The sequence below is a fragment of the Pholcus phalangioides genome, unplaced genomic scaffold, assembly GCF_987345545.1.
Source record: "Pholcus phalangioides strain wild (caught in Gottingen) unplaced genomic scaffold, Ppha-v1.0 ptg000011l_1, whole genome shotgun sequence".
NCBI lineage: Eukaryota > Metazoa > Arthropoda > Arachnida > Araneae > Pholcidae > Pholcus > Pholcus phalangioides.
In genome coordinates this window covers 8,915,746-8,941,844 of record NW_028301604.1, presented here as the reverse complement: position 1 = coordinate 8,941,844, position 26,099 = coordinate 8,915,746, and the positions used below count along the sequence as shown (strand labels likewise).

General features: G+C 35.4%; 1 protein-coding gene across 1 annotated transcript in view; it reads left to right on the top strand.

The window, feature by feature from the left end:
• The window catches only part of HERC2 (E3 ubiquitin-protein ligase HERC2), a 645,607-nt gene that overhangs the window by 565,343 nt on the left and 54,165 nt on the right, over nt 1-26,099 (top strand). The window contains exons 71-75 of the mRNA XM_089238586.1: nt 6,097-6,350; nt 12,091-12,230; nt 13,195-13,290; nt 18,020-18,270; nt 22,388-22,471. Of these exons, the coding sequence (XP_089094712.1) occupies nt 6,097-6,350; nt 12,091-12,230; nt 13,195-13,290; nt 18,020-18,270; nt 22,388-22,471 (825 nt within the window). The remainder of the gene's footprint in view (nt 1-6,096; nt 6,351-12,090; nt 12,231-13,194; nt 13,291-18,019; nt 18,271-22,387; nt 22,472-26,099) is intronic.

Genomic DNA, 26,099 nt, shown 5'->3' with positions numbered 1-26,099 from the left:
AATTTGTTTTAAGAAATTTAAATTCGGGAAAATGAGACGAGTTTTTGGATTCGTGGTATGTCACTTTGTATGCTTTGATCGCTCAGTGATTGAATGATAAAGGGAATGTAAGTATGGATGATGATCGGGTCCCTCACTAGCCTTAGGAAAGTGAATTGAAGCTGCTTTCATCCAAAATTTACCATACCAGGTTTAGCCAGTTCGGAGGTGAGGAGTTGGTTGGATTTTTCACATTTTCGGTTAACCAAAGATAACATTTCATAGGGTATCTATGGTCTGGCATTTTCATTAATCGAATCCAAAGGCAGGGTCGCAATTGGTGTTGCTAAATCAATAACAATCATACCAATCACCATTTGAACATAGCTCAAATATTGCACTGAAAGCGCTTTTTTTTTAATTAAAATTTTTGAATACATATCCTTGGGACCCTTTCCTTGTGAGAGGAGTTGCATAGATGTAGCTCTTTGTTTGCAAGTCTTTTCAGGTCCCAGGAACTTTCCCATACACCCTGTATATCCATTAAGCATGAGAATAAAATGAGCATCATAGAATCTGAATACCACAATGGTAGTCACAGCAATAGACATGAGACAGTACATTTCGTCGCTGATTTCACACAGATCTCAACCCTTTGAGTGGCATTAACAAGATATCTTGCCTCCTTATTTTAGCATTGGCAAGCCCAAATATTTTGTAAAGTTAATCCCTCTCTCAGTTGAACACTTTTCCCTATCCAATGGTTCACAAACTTTTGTCAACCATGGCTTCCTTGCCTAATTCATGATTCGCAAGCGGCTCTTCAGGATAGATTAATAGCTATTTTCCCATATAAAAGAACATCTTCAAAGCATAAATAGGTGCACAAATCGATATCGCAAGCTCGCCGCGACACCCCACATAACGGTTGGTGATGGTTCTAGAAACAGTGATGCATACTTTGAAAAAGCTGCTCTATATATCCATTGCTTTTTCATTACTTTATACTCATTTACTGCTGAAAATCATAAGGAAGCTTATATGCCGTGTAAAAGGGTTAAAAGGCATGAATGAATAGTCTGATCGATGTAGTTAAAAAGTACAAAAAAAGTTGCTGAGAAAATAAAACTTGTAAAATAGAATAAAAAATAATAATAATCGCAATAATGACAGCTTTGTTACCTGAAGTTTATACCAAAAAAAAAAAATCAGACTACAGAATAGTTTATTCCAGCACTATTACCGAAATTAAAATTCAAAGCTCAACATAAATATAAATAAACAAACACACAGAAACATGTATTAAAAAAAAACCATCCTAGTATAATGAGATGCTGTATATTGAGATTCAAAGAGGAGGGAGAAATGGTTTGACGTTTGTTCTTCCATTTTTCATGACTTCTGACAGTGTGAGGGAGAATTTGTGAAAAAAAAATTTATAAATGACTTCAAATATATAAGAAGAAAAGATACACAACGTTTTAATTATCACCATGAAGTTATCGTCCAAAACACCAGGAAACCTCTCCGCTACTACTTCCAAAACGCATGTGAACAATCATTTTAGCATTCTATATTTACAGAAGACAAATCTCAATGATGATTCTTGTGCATGAAAGAAATGATGATTCGATAAATGAGATTAAACACTGATTGCACCATGAAAATTGAGACAAAAATGCCTCGTGCATCTCTTTTCTGCGCATACACGCATACACAAATAAAATATACATAATATACATCATGTTGTACAATGGAAAAAGTGAAGGAAATTTTTTAAGTAATTAAAAAAAAGTATTTTAAATCACTATATTTATTTTAATTTGCGTGTTTTTTAATTACTTTTCCACACTGCCAACAGTAAAAGCCACCATCCACTCCCCCCCCCCTCCATAGGCGTAAACTTGTATCCGGCCCACGTGCCCAAGCCCCTCCAATAATTTTGAAGGACCGGCTCAGCCCCTCCCAAAAAATCAAGTGGTTACGTTTCCCATATTTGACTCGGAAAAACAATTTTTATGATTAAAAAAATTGTCCCAATAAAGTTTAGTAAAAAATCTGAAAAAATCAAAATTTTATTTTAATACTTGTTAAATCGCAATCGACTTGTCCTTGGCTTTTGTTTTTGTAACAATTAGTAGTATTTTTCTCACGGTGAACAACAACGCTCGATTTCCAATTATCATTCTCCCTCAATGCCAATCATAGCTGCCCCAAAGGCATGCATCTCTGGATGGCATCTGGAGATGATATGAGGTGGAGGTGCTTTGGTCCTTTCTTGTTCCCGCTGTCGGAAAACTCAGAAGTAGCTCCTCTTCTTTTGTTTGAATGTGACGCTTGGGGAAGGAGGTTCTCAGACGATGCAAGAGAAAAAGAAAGGTTAAAAAATAGGCCAATAAAAAATGATTGAAACCAAAACAAGTACACTCCGAGAGCCATATTTTACTTATTGATTTCGGGAGCCCGGACCAAAACATTTTTAAGACTAACAACACTTAGACAAATAAACAATAGCTAAATGAAATTCAGTGAAACCTTGATATAACGATTGTGAACCAAAAAAAATTATCATTGTAGAAGGATTATTGTTATATCAAGAGGCAACATTATCATCACATGCCCTGAAATTTCTGTTGCTGTTGGCATCTTTTCTGAATCGGCGTTGTTAGTACCACAAAAAAAATGCGCTTTTGAATTCACCGCAAAAATAATTTAATTGATTAATTGATAAATAAAATTAATTTGGATGTATTGCTCCCATAAAGAGCTTATACACCGTGGCATGGCCCTCACATCCTGTGGTAGGGCGCCTAGGCTGGAATCTTGGTGGACCCCTAGCCAGATTTTTCACGGGCTTCTACATAGTAAATTTACAGAATGAAAAATGAAAAAATAACAAGAATCATTCCGGACCCTTGAGCTGGAGACCTTTCAGCCCCACCAATGTTGAAGGGGGGGGGGGCATGCAGAGGTGCCCACATGAAGAAAACATTGGGGGGGGGGCTGAAAGTTGCTGGTTGTCCCGTATATTCGAGACTCAATCGCATACGCAGGAGAGAGGGTGCATTGCATTGTTTTCTCAGAAATTATTGAGGAGGGGCTCAGCCCCCTCACAAAATTTATTGGGGGGTGGGGGGGAGCTCAAATGGCTCTGTCGGTCCAGGTAATTAATTTGAAAGAAATTAAGTTTTATTTGAATCAGTAATTGCAGAAAAATAACGTGCGGTGTGTAAAACGCTGTGATGTTTTCGCAAAAACTTTTGGCCCTGGGCAGCAATTTTGAGAGGACGGCAAATTTTAGGGGAAACAAAAACTATCTTTCAAAGTTATCGACTATGGAGGTGATGTAAAACTACATTTGTTTCACTCCCCCCCCCCCCACACTCGACAGAAATTATCTACACTCTTAGTTAAAACCCTGTCCGCGGAACCCAGAAAGTGCTGCAACAAACAGATTGGCAGTCACAGCCCTATAAAAATACAGTGCAGTATAGTGTACATTCAATATAATTTATCTGCAAAGTATCTCTCAGCAATGGGCCCCCCACATCATCGAACAAGGCTTCTGGATTGAGATGTTTTGTGGGTACCAGGACAGGATTTCCCAATCCCCCCCCCCCCTCCCTATCTCTTGTGAATTTATATGGTAAAAATCGGAAAAAAATTCCTCCTGAGACTCCAGCCAGGAGCATTAGGGGACCTTCCTTCATGGGAGAGCCACGTGGCTCACCCTTTGGAAATCATTGATACCTCGGTAGAACCTCGACCACTGTTACCGTCAACACGCCTACAATGTCAGTTTCTTAAAATACTGCTAGCTTAACTGGCAAAACGTTTACTCGTTATTAAATCACCCCGTTAATGAAGTCATATTTATTCGGTACTCAGGTGTGACGTTATACCGAGGTTGACTGATGTTGAAATGGCATCGGACTCGGAAAAGCGGTTTGTTGCAAGGAGCAGATCACCACAAGATTCAGAAATAAAAATTTGTTATAAGCATATATTTGTAATTGTTTCCGCAAATATTAAACACTCATGACCCTCACATCCTAGAGCAGGGCCCCTAGGCTGGGATCTTTTGCGGGCCCATTATGGTGAATTTATAAAGTGAAAAAACAAAAAATGATGTGAATCGTCTCTGGCTGGAGCCTTGTCAGCCCCACCCTTGTGGGGGCCATGAACGTTTGGTGCTTGCTGGGGTCTGCGTCGTTCATCCCCGGGGTTTTCAAAACCGGATTGTGCTTGAAACACCTCCCTGACCGAATGCATTGTCATCTTCCCGCCATTTCATGTATTCAACACTCCCTCCTGTGATTTACTTCCTGTTGTTGAAATTCTCGGTGGTCGTCAATGCGATGCCCGAGGGCACCATGGCCCTCGAAATAGCAACTTACCGGCTTTTTTTTCCGCAACCAAACGTTTCTATACGAAGAAGAAAAATCGTTTTTGGCAGACTGTACATACTGAACACGTGAATTCAATTAACAATAATAGGATCTGACCGCCTTTTCTTTACTCAATGAAAAGGGAGCCGCTGATAAAAGCATACAATGAGTGAATTGCCAGTGGTTCAAGTCCTTTGCTATTTTTTTGAGTAGATATACAGTATTTGCCACATGAGGAAAAAAACTCATTTTTACTGCTGCACAGCCAGCCATATACTTTTGCCCATAAACTTTCCATATCATGTGTGCGGGGCAAATTTTTCTCATCTTTGTTGGATGATCAATTGCATATAGGGAATGCGACCGTTTCCTACTTTCCGCTCCTAAAAGTGATCTCAAATTTGCATTATTGGAATGATGAAACATCATTATTCTGAGCAAAAAAAGGAAAATTACATAATATTTGTTGCCTCAAAGAATTTCGTAGTGACACATTGATGAATTAGATTCTGCTTCACTTCAAGGGGTAAGTCCAATTTTAGCTAAATGAGTTCTTAGAATTTTATTTGTATGAATAACTCTGGAAAAACAAACTTCTGTCATTTAACCAATGTTTTTTTTTTTTTTTGAATTCAGCAGTGGCTCCCATAAGGGTGCGCCTGGCCGATCTCTAGTCCTAGGGCCCGGGAAATTTTTTTTATCATTATTTTTTGTTTTGTCATGCTATTAAATTCACTACAAAAGGGCCCGTTGGTTGGTTGACATGGCACTCTTAATTGGTTGTGGGGGGGGGGGGGGTCAAAGCCGTATTAAACAGTTCCGTCAGAATTGGGAGGTTCTATGGGTGCTCGATCACCCGCAGTAGTTTGTGACGTAGGTCAGAGCAACCCTCCAGCCCCGAACTTATTCAGAAATCAAAATTTCCTCTGTAAGAACAAGACAAGAATCCACAAGTTTAAAACGCTCCCGACGTCCCTGGTGTTAAGAATACGGCCTTGGTTGGGATTCAGAGGCTGCTAATTTGCATCAATTCACTATAGAGGGCCCCGAACACAGACGTGACCCCCGCTCTGTCACTATAGTAAAAAGTCTACCAACCTAGGTGCCCTGCTTTAGGGTGGGGATTCCGCGAATAAATTGTTCAGACAGAGAACTCCAATTTTCTTTGGAACCTCAGAGATATATGATCGAGGAATGGCAAAAAAAATGTGGAATTTGAATTTGATGAAAAAGCCCAAAAACTGGAAATTTTTGTTGAAAGCGGTACGCATGGTCACACCATATATCGAAACCGAAAGTTAGGTTGATGCAGCGAGCAATACCAATCTTTTTTTACTTCCGGCGTCCCTGTTGCAGAGTTTGCATAAAATTTTCCATTGTCAATTAACTTTAACCCATTTTAATAACCCATTTTTTCTCAGACCTAGGTATATGTCACATCCCTTGTGCTTTAGACCCCTCATATAAATGTCATTTGAATCGTTTGAAACTTATTTTGTATCTGTAAATACATTACCACAAAACTGATAAATCAAAATATTATTTTAAAAAAAAAAGTATTTTACTATTACATACTATTTGCTTAAGTGGAATGAAACAGTTTTATAAATTTTCATTTTTTCAAAGCTGAATCGTGTTCTCAAATTTTTGCACTCTTAAATTATTTATGAGTGTAATCTGTTCTGTAGGTTCTTTTTGTATCATATTAAGTAATGATTTTTATTCACAGGTTGAAGCTTTAAGCAATTTTCATGTTGTTGATGTTGCATGTGGATCAGGTGATGCACAAACTCTATGCATCACTGATGATGATAATGTTTGGTCTTGGGGAGATGGAGACTATGGTAAACTTGGTAGAGGAGGTAGTGATGGTTGCAAAATTCCCTTGAAAATTGATTGTCTTCATAACATGAGTGTCACAAAAGTTGAATGCGGATCACAATTTTCTGTTGCTGTAACAAAATCTGGAGTTGTTTATACATGGTGAATATACATATTTTTCAATTTACTGTTGATATCTATCACTTTTTTTTATAGCTGATATACAGGGTGTTTGTAAACTATTTAGAAAAAATTGCATGCACATAGGTCTACTTAACCGGAAAAAATAGAACCATCTTTATTTCAGTAAATTACTAAATCACTTATGCACTTGCCACTTACCAACTAAACCCATGTAAACGGCCCTCGTCGTCTGCATACATTGTAACATACTTCACAACTTAAAATTTAGTTTTAAACTTAATCACTTACCGCGTGTAAACGGGCCTTAAGTTGCAAGAGTCCCGTGATTTCTGCTTTCTCCATGGCTCTTCATATCAAAGTCGGGCCCTTGAGAGGCTGTAACAGGTTTTCCACTTCCAGACACTGACCAGAGAGAAGTCAGCCCGAAAACGCCACATTACAAGCCCTCTTTTTTCCTTACTAAAAAACTTGCTTTTATTAATTGTGTAGTGTATGCTTAATTGTACATGTCTATCTTTGATTGTATGTACTCGACCATTACGTACATATGGGGAAAAGAGATGAAGTCACCAGTCATTTTTTTGGAATAATTTCTGCCATATATATTGTGCTCTCTGAAGCCGTTCATCCCTTTGGGAAAAATGATGCATTTTGACACCAGATCATGCAGACCTACAGAGGGGTAAAATAATTATATACCGATTTGATACAGAATGTCTGTCTGGGTGGACATGTCTGTTAGTGGATCCAACGTTTAACACACAGTTGTGATTTACTATCTCATTGTAATCATTTAAAGGTGCACAACTTGAGGAACTTTTCCAGGCCTTGGAGCTCTTTTACTAGGAAACTCGCCTTCCATTTCCTGGAACAAACCCTGTCATTGTGTTTGACATCAGATGTTTCATCTCCGGCGCACCAAATTCTCCACCCCCCCTCCCACTGACCCATACATAAAGCTAACTCTGACGCATTGCTGGTGGTTTCCAGCAGGTCACCACACCTTATCCTTCCAGTGCATGCCTGTGAAAAGCTATGGGAGCTCACAGTGGAACTACAAAAGAAGCCTAAATCCCCCTCCCCCTTCTAAGCACGTATCAACCCTCATTAAAATCAACATAGAACGACAGTAAAAAATTCAGAACTTGTTTTTTTGTCGCAATTTTGAAGACTTTGTTAGTCATTTTTTGACCATTTTTGTCGCACCACGGTCATTTTCTGCACACGAGGGCTAATTAGACCGGGACCTACAATTTATTGCCGATTCCGAATGGCAGCCTTGTTTTTTATACTCATCGAGAGGTTGGTGCACTAACCCCTCGATGGGGGACTCCCTGCGGTAGCAATTTTTTGCTGCGGTCAAGTCGCCGTTTTTTGTTGTACCCCTGTGTCAGGAAAGTTTTCTGATAAGGACGAACCGGGTATCGAACTCGTGACACCTCTAAACACCCTTTGGTACTTTAGGCAAGCATCGTATCGACCGGGCTACCGCTCCCCCTAGTCATTTTTAGGAATAGGCACCAATGTTGGCAGAGTCGCTCCCCCTCGGGTATGCCACTGATTGTGAGAAGAGCAGAAAAAAATTATCTGTGGTTGCCAAGACCCTATTTTGTCCAAAAAATTGTTTTTGTAACCAAGTCATTTCTGTCATTTTGCTTTGGCTCCAGCCAATCTTACAGGATACTTAAATAGTGTGCTATGAAAAAAAAATTTAATTTTAAAATTTTTCAAAAAAAAATTCCAGGGATTTTTTTTATTATGCCATGATTATGTTGTCTAAGGGGGTACCCACCCCATCCTACTTTTTCTAATTTTTTGAGAGAACCCTGCGAATGAGAAAAGGTCACAGAAAAGTCACCAAAAAGTCCCTGAAATGTCGCCAAATTTTTGCTTTTGGTATTTGGTAGACACCCTGGATAATCGCCACATTTTCAGTACATTACATTTTATTTTGGAACTACATGAATTGGGAAGCCCTAGGTTATTTTGATGGGTGACAAATTTCATTATCAATCAAATATTCAAATTCTTGTTTAACTGCTTCTGGTAATATTTTTGAATGCAGCCTGCTAGGTTCGCCGAAGATTATATTTCCGTTTGTTTCAATAAAATGCAGAGTGTTATGTTTTGGAGGATGGAAAAACTGGTATTAAATTTGCCAAAATTGGAAATTGTTCACAAATTTTATGATATGGTGATTCACCAACAATAAATTTGTGGTGAATCACCATAAATGGGGGGACTGCAGCATTGACAGCATTGACAGTACACCTTTCGTTTGCATGTTAGTGATAGAGCCAATTAATGCTCTAGTTTTCAAATCCAACACAAGTACAAAATGTGTTAAAAAATCAGTAGTAATAGCAGTACTGACTTTTGCAGTGAGGAAAGTCCAATGAAAATTTTGATGAAGCCCTAAATTGAGTTCTAAATGTTTTTTCTGTATGTTGGAATTTTCATGTTGTTGGCTGCATGGAGAAAATGTGCAAAATTGTCCTTCACATTGGGTGACACAGGAATGCAAGAGATGTCACTACCCGAATCAATTAAAAAATTACAATTTGTTGCTTTATCATACATGTGAAGTCTACATTTAGTAGGACCTGCTGCTGCACCAGAAAAAGAATGCTGTAACGATGCAGCAGTGTGCTTTAGTTTTTTGATTGGTATATGCTTGGCTGGTAACGCTTTGTTGCTTTCTCACCAAATTTTTTATAATAGAAACATAGTGTTTGTGTAGTATTGAAGCTACGATTTCTCTTAAGTTACAGCTGTTGCTTTGGTAGTGAGAATGAGTACACCCTCTTGAATAATTTTTGTTTTGAATTTTCATTGACAAATCTGCAATTTGAATCTTTAGTTGTGATATTTGACTATGCAATTGTGCAATATAAAATTTTACAGTATCTGTTGTAGGGCCTGACTGTGATGAAATTGCAGAAACACTTGGTATTGGTTGTATCTCAGAAATTTTATTGGCTAACATGGCCAACTCAGTTAAATCCACAGTTAACACTGATAAAATGGCCTAAGAGTTCAAAGTTAACTTTTCCATCCAAATAGTTTTTAAAAATCTTCAGTTATTGAGTTTCCTGCAAGCTTTTCATTTGTCTCAGTAGAGAGGATGGATTTTATGTCCAAGAGTCAATTCAGATACTAGTTTGTGAATTTGTATATATTTAAATTAAAATCTGTAAATTCAGCAATGAGTCTTTATTTAAGTGCTTCATATTTGTTTTTGGCTGGTGGATTAAGCACCAAGTCTGAAACCAAATGAAGCAAGTCTGCATCTATGGCCACTAAAACCGTGTTATATTTCATTATATTGGAACTTATTTGTGCTACTGCAAAATTAGCTTCCACTTGTACGAACCATAAAGCAATATTATTTATCCATATCAGAGATAATTTGCAAGATACCCTTGTGACCATTGTGGGATCCATGCCATCCATCTCGTAACAACAATACTGAAATACAATGCAGAAAAACTAACATAAAATTTCAACCAAAATTATAATAACACAAATTAGTTATTATTATGAAATTATTATTATTATTGTTTATTAAACATTTGAGCATAAATGATCAACTAAGACACAAAAATAAAGACGAAGCCAAAAAACTGAACATGTTTCTATGTGTGGGAGTTAGCGAGTGTGATGCAGTATAATAAAGTTCTTCCTCAAGAGTTTGGGGGGGGGGGGGAAGAGTTTAGTTTTAGTTTGAGTCTCAAACCAAAACCAAAGATGTTCTCTGTTTGTGGTTTACCATGTCCGCCTCTCACATATAACTTTAAATGTGAACAAATTAAATTTCATTTCAACTATTCAGAATTGTTTTTGAGCATTTAGCAAGTATTTTCTAACAAATTCGAGTTTGTAGAACGGTAAAAAAACAGTATTCACATATAAATGAAATTTCATTTTGGAAAGGTACTGAATATATATGAAAATGCTATGCTTATGTTAAGCTCATAAATATATTTTTAAGTTTCCTTACATTGCTGTGCATATGCTCATGTAGCATTAATTTTAAACCATGGGGGGAAGAGATGATACTGAATGTACTATAAATGTATGGACATCATCATTGCCCCCCCCCCCTTCCCCAGACCTTAGTTTATTTCCACTTATGTTCTAAAAATATGGTACATATTGAAACAATCCAAGTTTTGTTTGGCAGATAGTCGCATATGTGTGTGTGTGTGTGTCTACTGTACTTTGACTTTTGGAAGATACATGGAGTCTGTACATACACATTATCAGGGCTGGGGCAACCGGGACACTGCCTCGGGGCCCCCAAGCCAAATGAAGGTTTCACAAAAAATATACATTTATTTTGCATAATTTTTCCTTTTTAAGGAGCCCTCCAAGAACATGACTGCCCTGAAAAGGTATGCTACGGCCCTGCACATTTTAGTTATTAGGTGAAAGGCAAAAAGGTTATTGTACGATGTCTGAAAATCATCATAAATGGCTGCCTATATAGTGTTTTCAAATAATGTTCAATTTTCATGATCAGAGGCATATTATGACTGGCAAAAAAATTTCATTTTTGATGGGATGTAATTATTTCAGTAACCGTCATTTTTTTCTGACATCTGTCAATTTGAATTTTAACAGAACTTCGAGTTACTGTAATTATATGGTGAATTTTTATTAAATGTTTTATCTGTCTTTGAAAACGACAGCAATCAAGTACATCAGGATTTTTAACATTTTATTTACCACATTATGAAAAATAAAATAATTACGTAAATATTTGGTAGGTCATTTTAGTTCTAATTTTAAATCTTAAGAAAACAGGAGAAAATAATTTTTTCAAAAAATTATTTACTGCACAACAAATTAATTAATCTGGTACTTGAAAGTTGTGCCATGAGGGCACAAAATTAGTTAAAGCTTATAGATTTAGAGCTCTCTGTTTGATTCCTGGACTTGGGCCAACTAGTTAAGATGTTAATGGTTAGATTTAACAACTATAAGTTCCACTTCTATTGCAGGAGATTCTCACACATTTTTTTCCTTTAAGAAGCAGAAATGGTAGAAGGCCAAAATCTTTCAAGAATTACAAATACTTATATACTTCAACCATATAATTCTTAGAATTATTAATGAGGTAAAAAAAAATTCTTTTAAAATTTAAATAATCCATTAAAAATTTAAGAATTATTAAAAAAAGTATAAACTTGAACGTCAGTATTCAAGACTGTTAGTAATTTGCTAGTGCTCTTCATTATTTCTGCTCATGAATATTCTCACATAGAGTAAATATTTCCCATGATAAATGTTCAGCAGAGTAAAGAAAAAAAATTGCATTGATTCAAGATCAGTACGCTCTGTACTGATCTTGAATCAATGCAATTTGTTTTACAAGTTTTCATGAATAAAAATAAGTCATGAGGGGAAGATTTTTGAGTGTAAATAAAACTCCATGTTTTGCTCACATGAGTGACAAGCATATCTAGATGAGAGTAAATTTTTTTGTACTCTTTAGTGCTGGAAAAGTTACGTACTGAAAGTTGGTGCTATTTTAGGACAGCACGATATTCACTTATCCAATTTTTTATTGGATCTGACATAAGATGAAACTGTAATAGAAATTTATCTGCTTAATCAGTTTATCCTGTTATTTGGTTTTCACTTTCAGATTTCTGACTGTATTATCATATTTCAGCCTAAATGTTTTTGTAGGAATTTTCCTTATATCAACTGTGATTTATTTTCTTATCTTAATTTATGTGTGTCTTATTTTCAGGGGAAAGGGTGATTATCATCGCTTAGGTCATGGTACATTTGAGCATGTGCGTAGGCCTAAGAGAGTTGCTGGTCTTCATGGTAAAAAAGTCATCAGTATTGCTGTTGGATCTCTTCATTGTGTAGTATGTACAGATACAGGTATACATCTGTTTTTTGAGTAATACATATTTTTAAAAATGTTATTGCTGCATTATTGGAATAGAATTAAACACTTTTTAGTAATGTGGTTAACATATAATAAGTTAATGTGTGTGTGTCAGTGATGCCACCTATAAATTTTCAAATACAATCCCACTAAACATGGGCAGAGCTATGGGGAGGGGGGGGGCATGGGGAGCAATGCCCCTTCCACAGCATCAAAGGTAAAGCCGACTGATCTAATGCATTTGCGTATATATGAATTGGCATCATCATCATCATGCCCCCAGACTTTCAAGTGTATCTCCACCTATGCCACTAAACAGTTTAGTTGTGATAAATAAAAGAATGTTTATACTTAAAATAGACCTAACTATGTTTAGTTCCTGTATTATATAAATATGGAAAGACTTGAGGATGATTCTCTTATTTTTGAAGAGAGTTTTATTTGGATGGGTCAAGTAAATGTTTGCAACCACTTTGCTAAGAAATTATATGCATCATAGAGAAAATGACAAAATTTCCTAGGAATCAATCAGAGGCAGATTTATGACTTTCCTGCCTATGGGATATTCAAATTTTGCTGCTGTTTTTCCATTTTAATTTGATGTTCATCACTCAAAATTAGGGAAAGGTCTTTTTGAAGAAAGATGTGGCATTCTGCAGAGATTCGGCTATTTCCACAGTGCCAGTTATAATGGAAATCATTGAAATTCATAAAACTGTGGAAGGGTTAAAAATAGCGATAATGATAGATGTATTGAAAAATTTGGGAAAAATACCTTTATTTACGAGGTCATTAAAAAGACAAAAGAAAGAGATCCTGATGGCTTGATAATTCTGGATGCTTTGACTTAGCATTATGTCTGTGATGAAAATTACTTTATAATTAATAAAATATAAACATAAATTTTAAAAAAATGTAAAAAGTTACTTAGTTCTTGCTTTTCCTACATTTATATAGGAGAAGTATATACATGGGGTGATAATGATGAAGGACAGTTAGGAGATGGGACTGTGCATGAAGTTCAAGTTCCAAAATTGGTAGTTTTTCTACAAGGTGAGTAACACTTTACATAATATAAATTCAAAATATGTCCAGAAAATCCTTACTCAAGCCTTTAGCCTTTACCTCCTCAACCATTGGTTGTACATAAGAACTTCAAAAATGTTGCAAACAAAGTAAATATACATATTATATATGGTACTTGTCCATGAACAAATTTATTTTTGAAAAAATTACTAAATTTAATTTCTTTTATATTTTTTTCAGGGTCCTATAGTCATAGTTAGAAAAGGCTTGTCTTTGCAGTATTCTGGCTAACAAAATAAGTTTCATCACCATGTGACAAAATTGAGCGAGATATTTAATTTGAAAATTTGGATTTTGTTTTTTTTGCTTGGAAGACATTTTTTTTAACTGTCATTGAGAATTCGGGGCAAAAAACATCAATTAGAATGATTAGGTTAATTTTTTTCCTTTTACATCTTCCAGTGTTACTCGTTTGTTATTTACCAGTAAGATTCACTGATAGTTTTGTTACATGTTTCATACAAATAGATTAATCAATAAAATTTATTGATTATGTGTTTGAAACAAGTAATTTATTTAACTGTATTGATAAAAAAATTCAAAGCAGTGAAATATTGATTGTAATCCCACAGCGTATTAATATGAGAGATATGTTTTAAGGGGCCATTCAAGTATTACGTAAGCAAATTTTTAGCCATTTTTGACCCCCCTCCCCCTTGTCAGAAAAATTTCGTCATCAGCTCTGCCCCTCTGAATCCTAATACATATTGGTGGGATCAAAGGCATACACGGGAGGGGGGCATGCATAGAGGGGGGTTGTGCCCCCCCCGACAATCAAAAATTTATTCTTTTAATGCAAAAAAATATTTTTTAATTAAAATTTTGGAAGAAAATACTTTTATTCGTTAATTATGATAAATTTCTGTTAATTTCAGTTATTTGAAGGCTATGAACTCAAAATTTATATTTAATGAATTCATCGCGACACACCCTCTAAGCCAGCTAATGATAAACCGCATAAAGGCCCTTGGCCCTATCTGATGCGGCCTGCCCTCTTCAAACCTAATTTTGTAAAAATGAACTAAGCGCCACATTTACAGATAGCTTAATTGTCCCGTGGTACAATTCCAGAACATTTAAGTGGCCCATGGCACATTTTCAGATCACTTAAATGACCCGGGACACAGTTCCAGAACACTTAAGCAATCCGTGACATATCACATATAGAGATCCCTTGAGTGACATGTGACATAGTTTTAGAGCACTTAAGTAGCTCCCAGTGTGGTTCTACATCACTCAAGTTATCCGTGGCACATTCTCAGATTATTTAAGTGTGATCCACAGCATATAATTATGGATCGCTTGAGTGATGCGTGGCACAGTTCCAGAGCACTTAAGCAGCCCAGATGCATTTCCAGAGCACTTAAGTGGCCCGGACATAGTTCATAGTTCCAGATCAATTGGATCCACGAAACATTTAGAGGTCACTAAAGTGGCTATATAGGGCACTTATAAATAGGGGGGAATGTTACTTCAAGTGCCCACAAACTATCGAAAGGCTTTTCTTGTTTTTGACGCCCCGAGTAAGATGCCCATAAAAAATTTTATATTTTCATAAAGGGTGGTTGATGACGTAAGCATTATCCAAACCCCCTCCCCCTTGTCATCAAAAGTCAGCAAATCTGAAACCCCTCCCCCCCCATCGATGCTGACATAATACTTGAATGGCCCCTAAACCAATATCTCATTATTTGGTCAAGTACAATTTTAACTATTTTGCTGTTCAATTTGTAAACGACCCCTGAATCTCCTTTCAAACTTTATAATTAAATATTTGGGTTAGTATTTGTCATAAGGCAATGAAACATTGAGTTTTATATATTTATGATAGTCAAGCTTTCTCTAGACATGACTATATTGCCCTAGAAGAAAATACAAAAAAGTTAAATTTTGTCTTTTTTTTTTTTTCAAAAATTGATTTTATTATGTAAAAGTACCATAATATAAATATTTACTTCATTTAAAACATTTTTGCAGTCAGATGTTTTTGTCTAGGTCAAACAGTTGAGAGGAAAAAAGCCTTGGTAAGAACTTTCTGGACATGCTGTATATCTCTAAATATTACTAGTTTGGAACTATAGTGGAACCTCGTTTATATGTTGTTTAGGTTTGATTACAATAGGTTTCTATACATTTTAATGTTAAAATAATTCATATCTCATTATTCAACATTTTTTTTTCAATCTCTGCATCTTTTGAAAAAAGGTCATTTATATCCATCGATTTTGCACAATTTTTCTATGCAGTGAAAATGCATTGCTGCAACAGTTCTTGCAAATTGTCGCCACAAAAGCCATAAATTTTAGGCCGATTGTTTTGCGACCAATAGACCATAGGATCATACGAAATGTTGAAGTGCCCAATCAAAATTTTTTATGCATTTTTATCATTAATAAAGTTAATATCAACACAAAGATCACTTATGTCTGGTAATGATATAAATATGATAATGTGTTGAATAAAATAGGAAAGTAAATAAAAAGTTGAAAGAGAAATTTCCATGCAGAAGTGGCTGCAGACTATCAAACTATTGATATTATGCATTATCGCAAAAACTAGAGCCAATTCTGTAAAACCAACACCAGTTTCGAAATCAACAGCCCCAATCCAATATACCCTGAAACCATTAAAATTTCCTTTGGGAACATGGACATTTTGTTTTTTTTCTGGCTTAAAATTTGGCTATTTTAGCCTACTCACAAATGTCTAATTTTATGATAGTTATTAGAGCCAGCGTATTGTTCAAAAAAATAATTTTGAAGAATAACTTCATCCCTCTCAATTTTTAAGGGTAGTTTGGTATAAAAGGAGATTTCTTTCTTGAAAGAAAGAAATCTCCTTTTATCTTAATCCTCTCTCCCAAGCACAACTTCGATCTATCGCCATGGCCAATTTACTACTGAGTGAGTTGCACCAGAAGTGTGAGTGATGCACACCTAATATAAGGGGGGGGGGTGTCACAATATTCTTGTTGAATGCCATCAAATTTTATAACGAAAAAAAGAGATGCAGTGCTTTCTGGAGAATAAAACAAAATGACTGACGCGTCAGTCAAGACTTTTCATCTTGAAGAGGAGCTCTTTCCTTTTTTCTTGTTGGCAATCCTGCGTTTATAACCAAATTTAGTTTTGTAATACTTTATACAATCCATAAAAATATGGGTTCTGCCAAGCTCCACATTTATTCCTTTTTGTTTTTAGGAAAACGTCACATGAGAAGAACTGTCCTTATGGGACTAGCAAATGGAATCACGTGACCCCACCTACCATTCTGTACCATGATGTTTTTTATGTCTGCAAACGAAAGCTGTTTTGGATTGGCCACCTTCATTTCATTTCAGTTCCCAAACAAGTTTTAAAAAATTGTATTGCAATTGAATTCATCCATTCGATTTATAGCCACTTAACACTGTTTCTATTGGTGTTTACACCTAGCCTGTTCCCCAGATGGTCAACAATAGCCCAAAGACTTTCACCAAAGCCCCGTCCGGCGTCAATAAAAGAATCTTTGTTGCAGAAGATTCTTTTTATTGCCCTGTCTACTCATCCTACAGCAGGACATCCTTCATATGGCTGGCATCGTTGAAATCAGAGGATATTTTTCCCCTCGTATTAAGAAAACCTGAGAGTAGAATGTTCCCCTTTGTAGAATGTTCTGTCTGTTTACTTTCAAAGAGAGTCGAAATTGAGGTATTGAAATGTTCTTTGTGGTCAGCTAGGAAGAGTGCAGCAGCCTTCAGTCACAGAAAGAACCCTTTTTTTTTCTTCCAGTTTGTGTAACAATATACCAACACCTTCAAAGATAGCCCTCCAAGGAAGATATCCCCCTCTTTAGGGGATGTCGGCTGAACTCCTTTTTCCAACACCTTCAGTAATCTGGAATGAGTGCTGCTTTGCTTCGCTGGGTGCCTACTCACCCTCCTACCTCTACTTGTGACAGTGCAATTTGGGAAAGCGGTGAATAACACTGTACATACGAAGGTTAGATAATTGTATATTTTTTTACTTCAGTGGCAGTCTGTGTGGAAAAGGCACAAACAAGTAAAAATAAACAATATGGTTTATTAAGTATATATTATTTTCAATAAAAATCACACATGGCACTTCCACATGTTTACAAACCATGAATTAAAAAAACAAATTTTCTTTTCCCCTTTTTCTATACTCCAAAATTTATAGCCCCTCCGAATTTGTCACCCTGGGCTATAGCCCACTTAGCCCCCCCCCCTCCCCATAAAAATTGAAGCAATCATTATGAAGCAATTGCTAATGCACAGACAAAGTTGGGGAAAAACTGTTTACTCACATTCAATGCTGTTTTTTCCCCAACTTTCCTTCGTTTTTCGAATGAAAATATCTCAAAAAATATGACACTTTGAAATTTTGAATTTTTTCTTGTTGGTCTCAGGAGAGACAAGGCAACAACTTTCTAATTGGATTTTTGGGCACACAGGGATGGTATAAAAAGTTAATTTTTTTAATTTTAATAACTACCCAACCCCTTGCAACATGAATGACATATCTGAGTACTACACATTATTTGGAAATTTATTTTAATTGGAAATATACCTCTAGGATTAATGGTTCACCAGTAAAATGCCATACCTCCTGTTTGCTATGCATCCTGTATATTTATTTATTTAAAAAAAAAATATGTGGGAAACATTTGGAAAAATTTTGTAAATTAAATATTTCAGGAAAAAAAATTAACAAAGTTGCTTGTGGCTCAGCACATACAATAGCTTGGTCCACTTGTAAAGAAAAGAAATCCAACTACTTGCCTGCTGAAATTCCTCTGGAGTATGACCGGCTAAAGGATATCGACATCACTATCCTGTGGAACCGTTATGTTTTGTTACACCATTTTTCAGAGATTTTTTGTTCATCTGTTCGAATGTTTGACTTGCAATCTAATAAATTGCGGGGACTTCTTGTGTCATCTGGAAAAGTGAGTTTTACTTTTTTTTAAAATAATTGATTATATAGTAGACTCTCGGTAGCTCGACACGCCAAAAGTATTGACAAACATGTCGACTTAAGCGGATGTCGAGTTAGCGGGGTTTCACTCTAAATTGTTGTCCGATCATTTTTGTGTACATAATTATATACATTCTAACAATTGTATTAAATAAAATGCTAATTCTCATTAATTTTAATTCAGAGTTGTTCAAAATAGAATCAAAACGTATAAAAATTTACCTCATGAAAAATAATCAAGTACATTTGCTTGTTTTTCTTTCCGAAGAGAAATTTTTTTTTTTCTATACTATTCAGTTTATACCGCGATTGTTCGGCTTTTTCCTGACTGCATAGGAAGTGACGTATCACATCTAGAGTTTTTAGTGCATCGTGGAGAGATGGTGCACACACAGATACTTCATCTGAATTTTCTGATTCTATTTCTTTGAAACATGAAGCACTTGCTTTGGGTGATTGATTCTAGAATATCGTCGTCTTCTTAAAGTCCTGGAGTTACAAGATCAGAGTCAATACTCACAAATTCATCATCGATACAATCACCCATAGTGCTATTTATGCTTTCTTTTCTTCATACTTAATCTGGGAAGAATCTTCAGGAAAAATAATCTTTTTATTTTAATTAATTAATTTTCTTTGGAGAAATAATCGTTCTCCAAAGACTCAGAACAAAAACCAACATGACGGAAGCAGTTCCGAATCGTGGCACTCGTGCCTGAGTTCCATGCAGAATCAATTATTTCAACTGTATCTAAAACAGAAGTTTTTGCGTCCATTCTAACATCCACAAATTCACAAATTTTTTGTCTGTAATTTTCTGTAAAAAGTTTTCATACTTAGGATAATTCATAATTTCCTTGATTGAGATTTTTTGCGAAATCTTTTGCTTTCCTTGAATTATTGGTCCTGATAATGGGGCCGCTGTGGTGGTCGAGTGGCCATAGTGACGGACTCGCGAGGTGAGGATCCGGGTTCGAACCCAGTAGTGTATTTACAGGGGGGCTGAGCGGGCTGTAGCCCAGGGCGGCAAATTTTGGAGTATAGAAAGAGGGGAATAGAGAAAAACTTTATTTTTAATTCACGTTTCGTAAACGCATGGAAGTGCCATGTGTCATTTCTATCGTAAATAATATATAATTACTAAACCATATTATTTATTTTCTTGTGTTTTTTCCACATCGATTGCCGTTGAAGTGAAAAAATATATGATTGTCTAACCTTCCTATTTACAGTGTTATTCACCACCTTTCCAAATAGTATTGTCACAAGTAGAGGTGGGACGGTGAGTAGGCATCCAGCGAAGCCAAGCAGCACTCATTTCAGATTACTGAAGGTGCTGGAAAAAAGACGAGTTCTGCCGAGATCCCCTAAAAAAGGGGCACCTTCTTTAACCCGGGTTATCTTCTTTGGAGGGCTTTCTATGGAGGGTGCTGGTACAGTGGTGCTTACACTGAGAGAGGTGCGATGCGTATGTTAATTTTTGTTTCAAAAACACAATTTCCAAGAGATTGGCTCACTGCATCACATGATATTAAACTGTCAATTAGCCGAGTAGCATTTAAAAATGACAAGCATGTAGCAAGAATTTCCGAAATTAAAAATAAGCATTTATTAAATTTCATATCAGAAATGTGTGGTAAATGCTGGCCTTATGTGTAGTTCATAAACAAAACGTCATAAATATTGACGGTACTTTTTTCCGATACAATGACGCATGCGGTACTGTATTAAACTACACGTACTGCAATAAAAAAACAAATGTGTAAATCTTGAATATACACTATGTATATTCAAGTAATACAACCATTTAAATCACACGAGTGAACAAACCACTGGTGCGCCCCATCTGCAATTTTAATCGGTCCACGAAACAATTTTGTAAATGTATTTCATTATTTCAAAATATACTTTAGGACATGCGGTTAAAGGTAATATGTATAGATCAGAGGATTTAACACATGCGCTCGGGCCCATGACATCTAAAGGACCCCGAAAAACACAAACTTTACACTTTTTTCTAATTTAAGGGGGCCCAATATTTTCTTTTGTGCCTGAGGCCTCGTCCGACTATTAATCCGCCACTGGTATAGATTTTATGTAATGCATTATTGATTTTTTTGCTAGACTATAACCAAGTACGCACAAAGTATCGCGGCACCATTAATTGATGCTGAGATACTTTCATATTTGAATGTGATGCACCATACATTCGAATTTAATTTATCAGTGTTTTTCATCGATGTGTAGATGAGCACCCCCTCCCTCTCTGCTATATGTCAATCATTAAGGGCCGTTCAAGTATTACGTAAGCAAATTTTTAGCCATTTTTGACCCCCTACCCCCGTTGTCAGCAAAAGTAAGCAAAACTCCAACCCCTTCCCCCCACTGGCAGCAAAATTTCGTCATCACTGCCCCCCACCTCCTCACGCATAATGGTAGGATCAGAAACGTACGAGGGAGGAAGTGGGGCATAGGGGGCTCGTGCGCCTCCCCCCCCCCCACAGACGAAAAGAAAATTATTTTATTAATGCAAAAAATATTTTAAAAAAATTAAAATTTTTTGAAAGAAAATATCTTTATATGTTATTAACTTATTATAATCGATTTCTGTTAATTTCAATGCTTTGTAAAGGGTAAGAACTCAAAATTTCTCTTCACAAAGTTCATTGCGACCCACCCTTTAAGCCATACATAGTAAATCCTTAACCCGCAGACCAAATGTGGTCCTGAAGGTTATCTGATATGGCTTGCCCCCCTCAAACCTAATTTTGCAAAAATGAATTTCTGCATTTAGCGGCACATTTACAAATCGCTTAATGACCCATGACACAATTCCAGAGCATTTAAGTGGCTCGTTTTCCAACCTTCAAATAAGACTTGAAAATAGATTTATGAACTGGTGACACCCATGGAAGAAGTGTTCGATTACACTTGGTGGGAAATGAGTGTTTAATAACTGTTTTTACAAATACGTTGGCTCAAAATATATGAATAAAATAATGTTTGCACAGGAGCAGACGAAGCGTAAAAAATGAATGGAACTGGGATTTCATTACAACTTCATTGAGTTACAATATCTTGTCAACTGTGTATGTTATAGTGCCAATCAGTTTGTTTTGTCGCCAGCCGATGTGTGTACTCACGGAGAGAAAGTTGTGTATGTGCGTGAGCATTAATGTCATTTTCTGTTTTCATTTTGTTTCACTTTATAATTAATTGAAGTTCATTTTATTAGTTATGTTCATAGGTGTAAAGTTATTGAAAAAAATTTGGGGGCTCAGGTCCTATACAACAAAACCTCATTTATACTAAGTGTTGTATAAACGAGGTTTCAATCACTCCGCCGAAACAGCGGGTCAAAGCGTCATATAAATGCAAAATTGTATAACTCAAACCTTATTGAAATTATCACCCCCCAATCTCCTCTTCCATACAAATTTCACAAGAGAAATCTCGAAAGAGGAATCCCCAAAGCAGAATATGCCGAAATCTGTGATGTACGAGCATAATTACATGTACGTCATAATTACAGGAGTTTCTTAAGCATCATATACAAGCTAGCATTGTCAAATTAAATGACATTTTAGTCCTACAATTTAGTATTTTGATCGCTAGATATATTTCAATGTTATGCACAATAAGAGTATCGTTTTAAGTATCTCAGTGGCTATCTAGCTTTTTTTAAACACTTATCTGTTCTAAAAAGAGTACAGCAGATGGTTTATATCAATGCACACATATATAAGCAGTTGAAGAAATTTTGGAAGGTCAAGAATCATCTTGAATCAGAGAATATCAAATCATTCCATAGTTTTCCCTTCAGTGTTTATGCTATGCTTTATTCAAATTGTATATTTTATAAGAAAAAAACTATATATATTTTTTTTGTGCAAAATAATTCTGTAGAGAATAGAAAATTATTTTACAATCATATTAAATATTTATTCTTTGTATAACATAGTCCTTTAAACATTACATGCAATTAATGTGTGTATTTCCAATGGGAATTTTTATATTGAAAAGCAATATTTGAAGTTTTTGACAGTTTTTAACTGTATTGACACTTTTGTTTTTCAATTTTATTTTAGGAAGCTGTATTCAAAAAAGTTGTAAAAGCTACCATGTTCAGAGAAAAGCAGCATGGTCCTATCGTTGAGCTTAACAGGATTCAAGTACTTAAAAAAAAAATTTTTATTACTCTTTATTTGTTTCTTAAATTAGTCAAACTTGGTTATATTGACATCAAAGATTCCACAGAATTTTGTTGTTTCGTATGACTGAGGTTGAAGTTTTCAAGACTTTTAAGTATGAAAAATAGAATCAGATGCAATCAAATAACACACATGCAGTTGTTATTGCACTAAAATTATGCTGACCATATTTTAGGGGAAGAAAACAGTGAATCAGAAACAGAAATATAAGGACATCTCTAATTTTTGTCAAATATATTGCAGATCATTGGTGAAATTGACTATTATTGTTTATAAATAAAAATCCTCAGTGGGAAATGAAGCACCATCTCATGTATTGAAATGTACTAAAAAAGTCTAGTCTGACAAATATCGAAGATAAATATTTATATATTAATGAATATATATTTATCATTAATGAATATATATTTATCATTAATGAATATATATTTATCATTAATGAATATATATTTATCATTAATGAATATATATTTATCATTAATGAATATAAAAATCTTTAGTAAAAGTATGTTATATAATTATAACATATTTTTATGTCAAACTGCATGAGAATTATCAGAAGAATATGTTATATTGTAGTTTATTAACTGCCGTCAAACAGGGTGAGAATTATGAAACACGTGGAAAATTCAAATTCTACTCCAAAATATTCCCAGAAATTTTTTTGTTATTTGTGTTGAGGAAAAGCTTTTTTATAAATAAAATACACATGATTATTGAAGTTTAAAACATTTTCTTTCTGACGATTTGTGCCTTGCCCAAAAATGTGTTATTTACTATGACTTAAAGCAAAGACCAATCTCACCTCAAACACGGAGTGAGTATTGCCACAACCATAGGCCGAGATAGACTTGAAAGTCTGGGGACACACACATTGATTTCTGGGGGCTGTCAGCAGGGCCGCAACTAGGGGGGGACAGGCAGGTCTCGTGCCCCAGGCGCTGGACCACAGGGGGCGCCAAATTCATTATTGGACTGTTCGTTTAACATATAAAAAGGCGGTGGGCTTCAATTGCCAAAAGTTATATGAAGGAAATGCATAGAAAGTAGAAAAGTAGTTTCATAGGAAATGAAACTACTTCTACCACTTTTTTTACAGTAACAATTATAAGAAAAGGACACTTAGGACACACAAACTGGAACAAAGGCATTTCTCCAGTTTCTTTGATGAACAATGGTTCCCGTAGCTCTATCCTTTTCTCATAGTGCAAACACAACAATTTCCAGAAAGAAGACAGGAGCTGATGGTGATTGCTTTCAAGATACTGATCGTCATTATATTCGGATTCCCTTCTCTCCCCATCTGCATAGTGTTTAAGCTCTAATTGATGAGCTGACATATATATGGTTACAGCATTTTTGTTTCCCATGAGGGAAGCATGTGGCTCTGTTTTTTTTTATTGCATACATGGGGGTCGTCCTGCTGACTGACCAATAATGTCGAAAGATTTAGAAGAGGGACTGGTCTTTTTTTTTTGTGTATTCGCCGATTTGCAGATGGAGCGTTAATTTTAGGTATCTCGTATTATTGAAAATGTGTTCGATAATGTCCAAGAAACTATCAGGGACACGGAATAGGAAGAAAGTTAAAGAAAAAAAAAAGGATGAGCATCGATCCTCCTCTTTCATGACATCGTGGTTGTTTGATAGCCACGAAAGTGTCTTTAAATTTATAAATTGTTAGAGTTCACTATAAAAAAATTATGGCATCTAAATTCATTAACAGTGATAACTCAACTTACGAAGATTGCACTTGAAACGGATGCACGGCTATCATAAAACAGCCGCGTTGTGAGTTTAATTTTCGTGTCAATCAAAATAAATCCAATTAGTACCTCTCACTTTAGCCAGATTAACTCATTTTCACAACGGAATTGATTTTCTGCATGTGTAATGAGAGAGAAATGAGCTATAATCACATAGCCCACACCACCTCCTAAACTTTTTTTCACTATGGCTCACGAGCTAGACTGCATAGCGTGTGTAGTGTAAAACAAAAAGATGTTCAGTTTCTCACATCTTTTAAATTCTCCTTCATCCAGTTGCGAAATTGTTTATCGTAGCCTTTGGTCAGTATTTGTCTTTCTTACAGTGACTTTTAATGTTTTATGAAAGTTATTTTGATATTCTGGGCGAACAAAATTTTGAATAGAACATATTGAAAGATTTTCCATAGTAACGTACGGGAAATCGCGTTTCGACTAACGAATGTGATTCTGGAATGAATTGTCTTCGTTAGTTGAGGTATCACTGCACTGTATAATGACTAATTTCCTAATACTGTATAGCAATGATGTATGTATTAGGTTCGTGTGACGTAAAAATCTGTAACATTATTTAAAAGTTAAATAATGTTAACAAATTTTGTTAAATAATTTTTGAAAAGATTATCATTATGTAGCGTCTATAAATTAATATATATTTTCATATATTTTTTAATTTATTAGAGCAACTGTTGACAATTCAATTAAAACTACAAGTTAGATAAAAAGTCATTGGTTATAGTATGCTTTTTTTCTTTGTCTTTTTCAACTCGCGTTATACAATGAAGGTTTACTGTAGTAACAAATATGTACACATACAGTTTTTGATTATTGACACAATTTCCAAAAGGCACAACGAATACTTCCTGAAAAAAAAAAATTTACATCTATAACACCCTGAAATTAGGTTTCATTCAAACAATCCTTGATTAGGTTTCCAAATGGTTTTTACACTATGAACACCGTCGCGCAGATTATTTATTTAGTATTCCGGTACCTGTGTGAGTCGGTCACGAGATGAAGCCTTTGTAAAGCGGAAGGCTACTGTGGGGTAATTTGTCAAACAATGGGAGTGGTCACACTTTTATGTAAGATTTCAAATAATCGTTAGGATATTCTTCACTAATTCAATGATTAAAAATACTTTCAACTGTGCCAGCTAAATGCGGGAAAATTTGAAGGACAGTCGTAGTGTTCTTATACTGCAAAATCATTGATTAGTTTAACAACAATATAAATAGAAACAGCTTAACAACTTGAAAATAGAATGCATGAAGACACACCAATTTTTTTTCAGAGTCCCCCTTGACGTGAGGAAATTTGTGCTCATATTATTAAATGATAAAAAACAAGAAAAAAAAAAGAAATATGTTTTTCTTTAAATTAGCGCCGCTCCTCTTACGTTATTAAAAATATATATATATATTATTCTTTTCAACGGCTTGTGTGTGCGAACTCTTGCACATTGATGCCTTACTTGTATTTTTTACATTGAATTTTGAAGAATTTGCCGATGAACATTATTGTATAATGTTAAAATTTCAGTCAACTGACTAAGTTTCAACTGTTCAGAATTTGTTCCGAACATTCAGCAAGTATGCAATAAGTATGTTTAAGTATTTTGTTTGTAGAATGCAAGAAATCAATAACTACGTGAAGTTAAATTTTATCGTGGAAAGGAGTGGTGCATAAGTCTGTATAGCGCTTATTTCAAGAAAGACGGAATCTTAAATTTTTTTTTCGTTATTTAATGTCATCTTCTGGCTTTTATTGCACTCAAAAATAGCGATCCAGATGTGATCGCACTAATTGGGGGAAATATATTG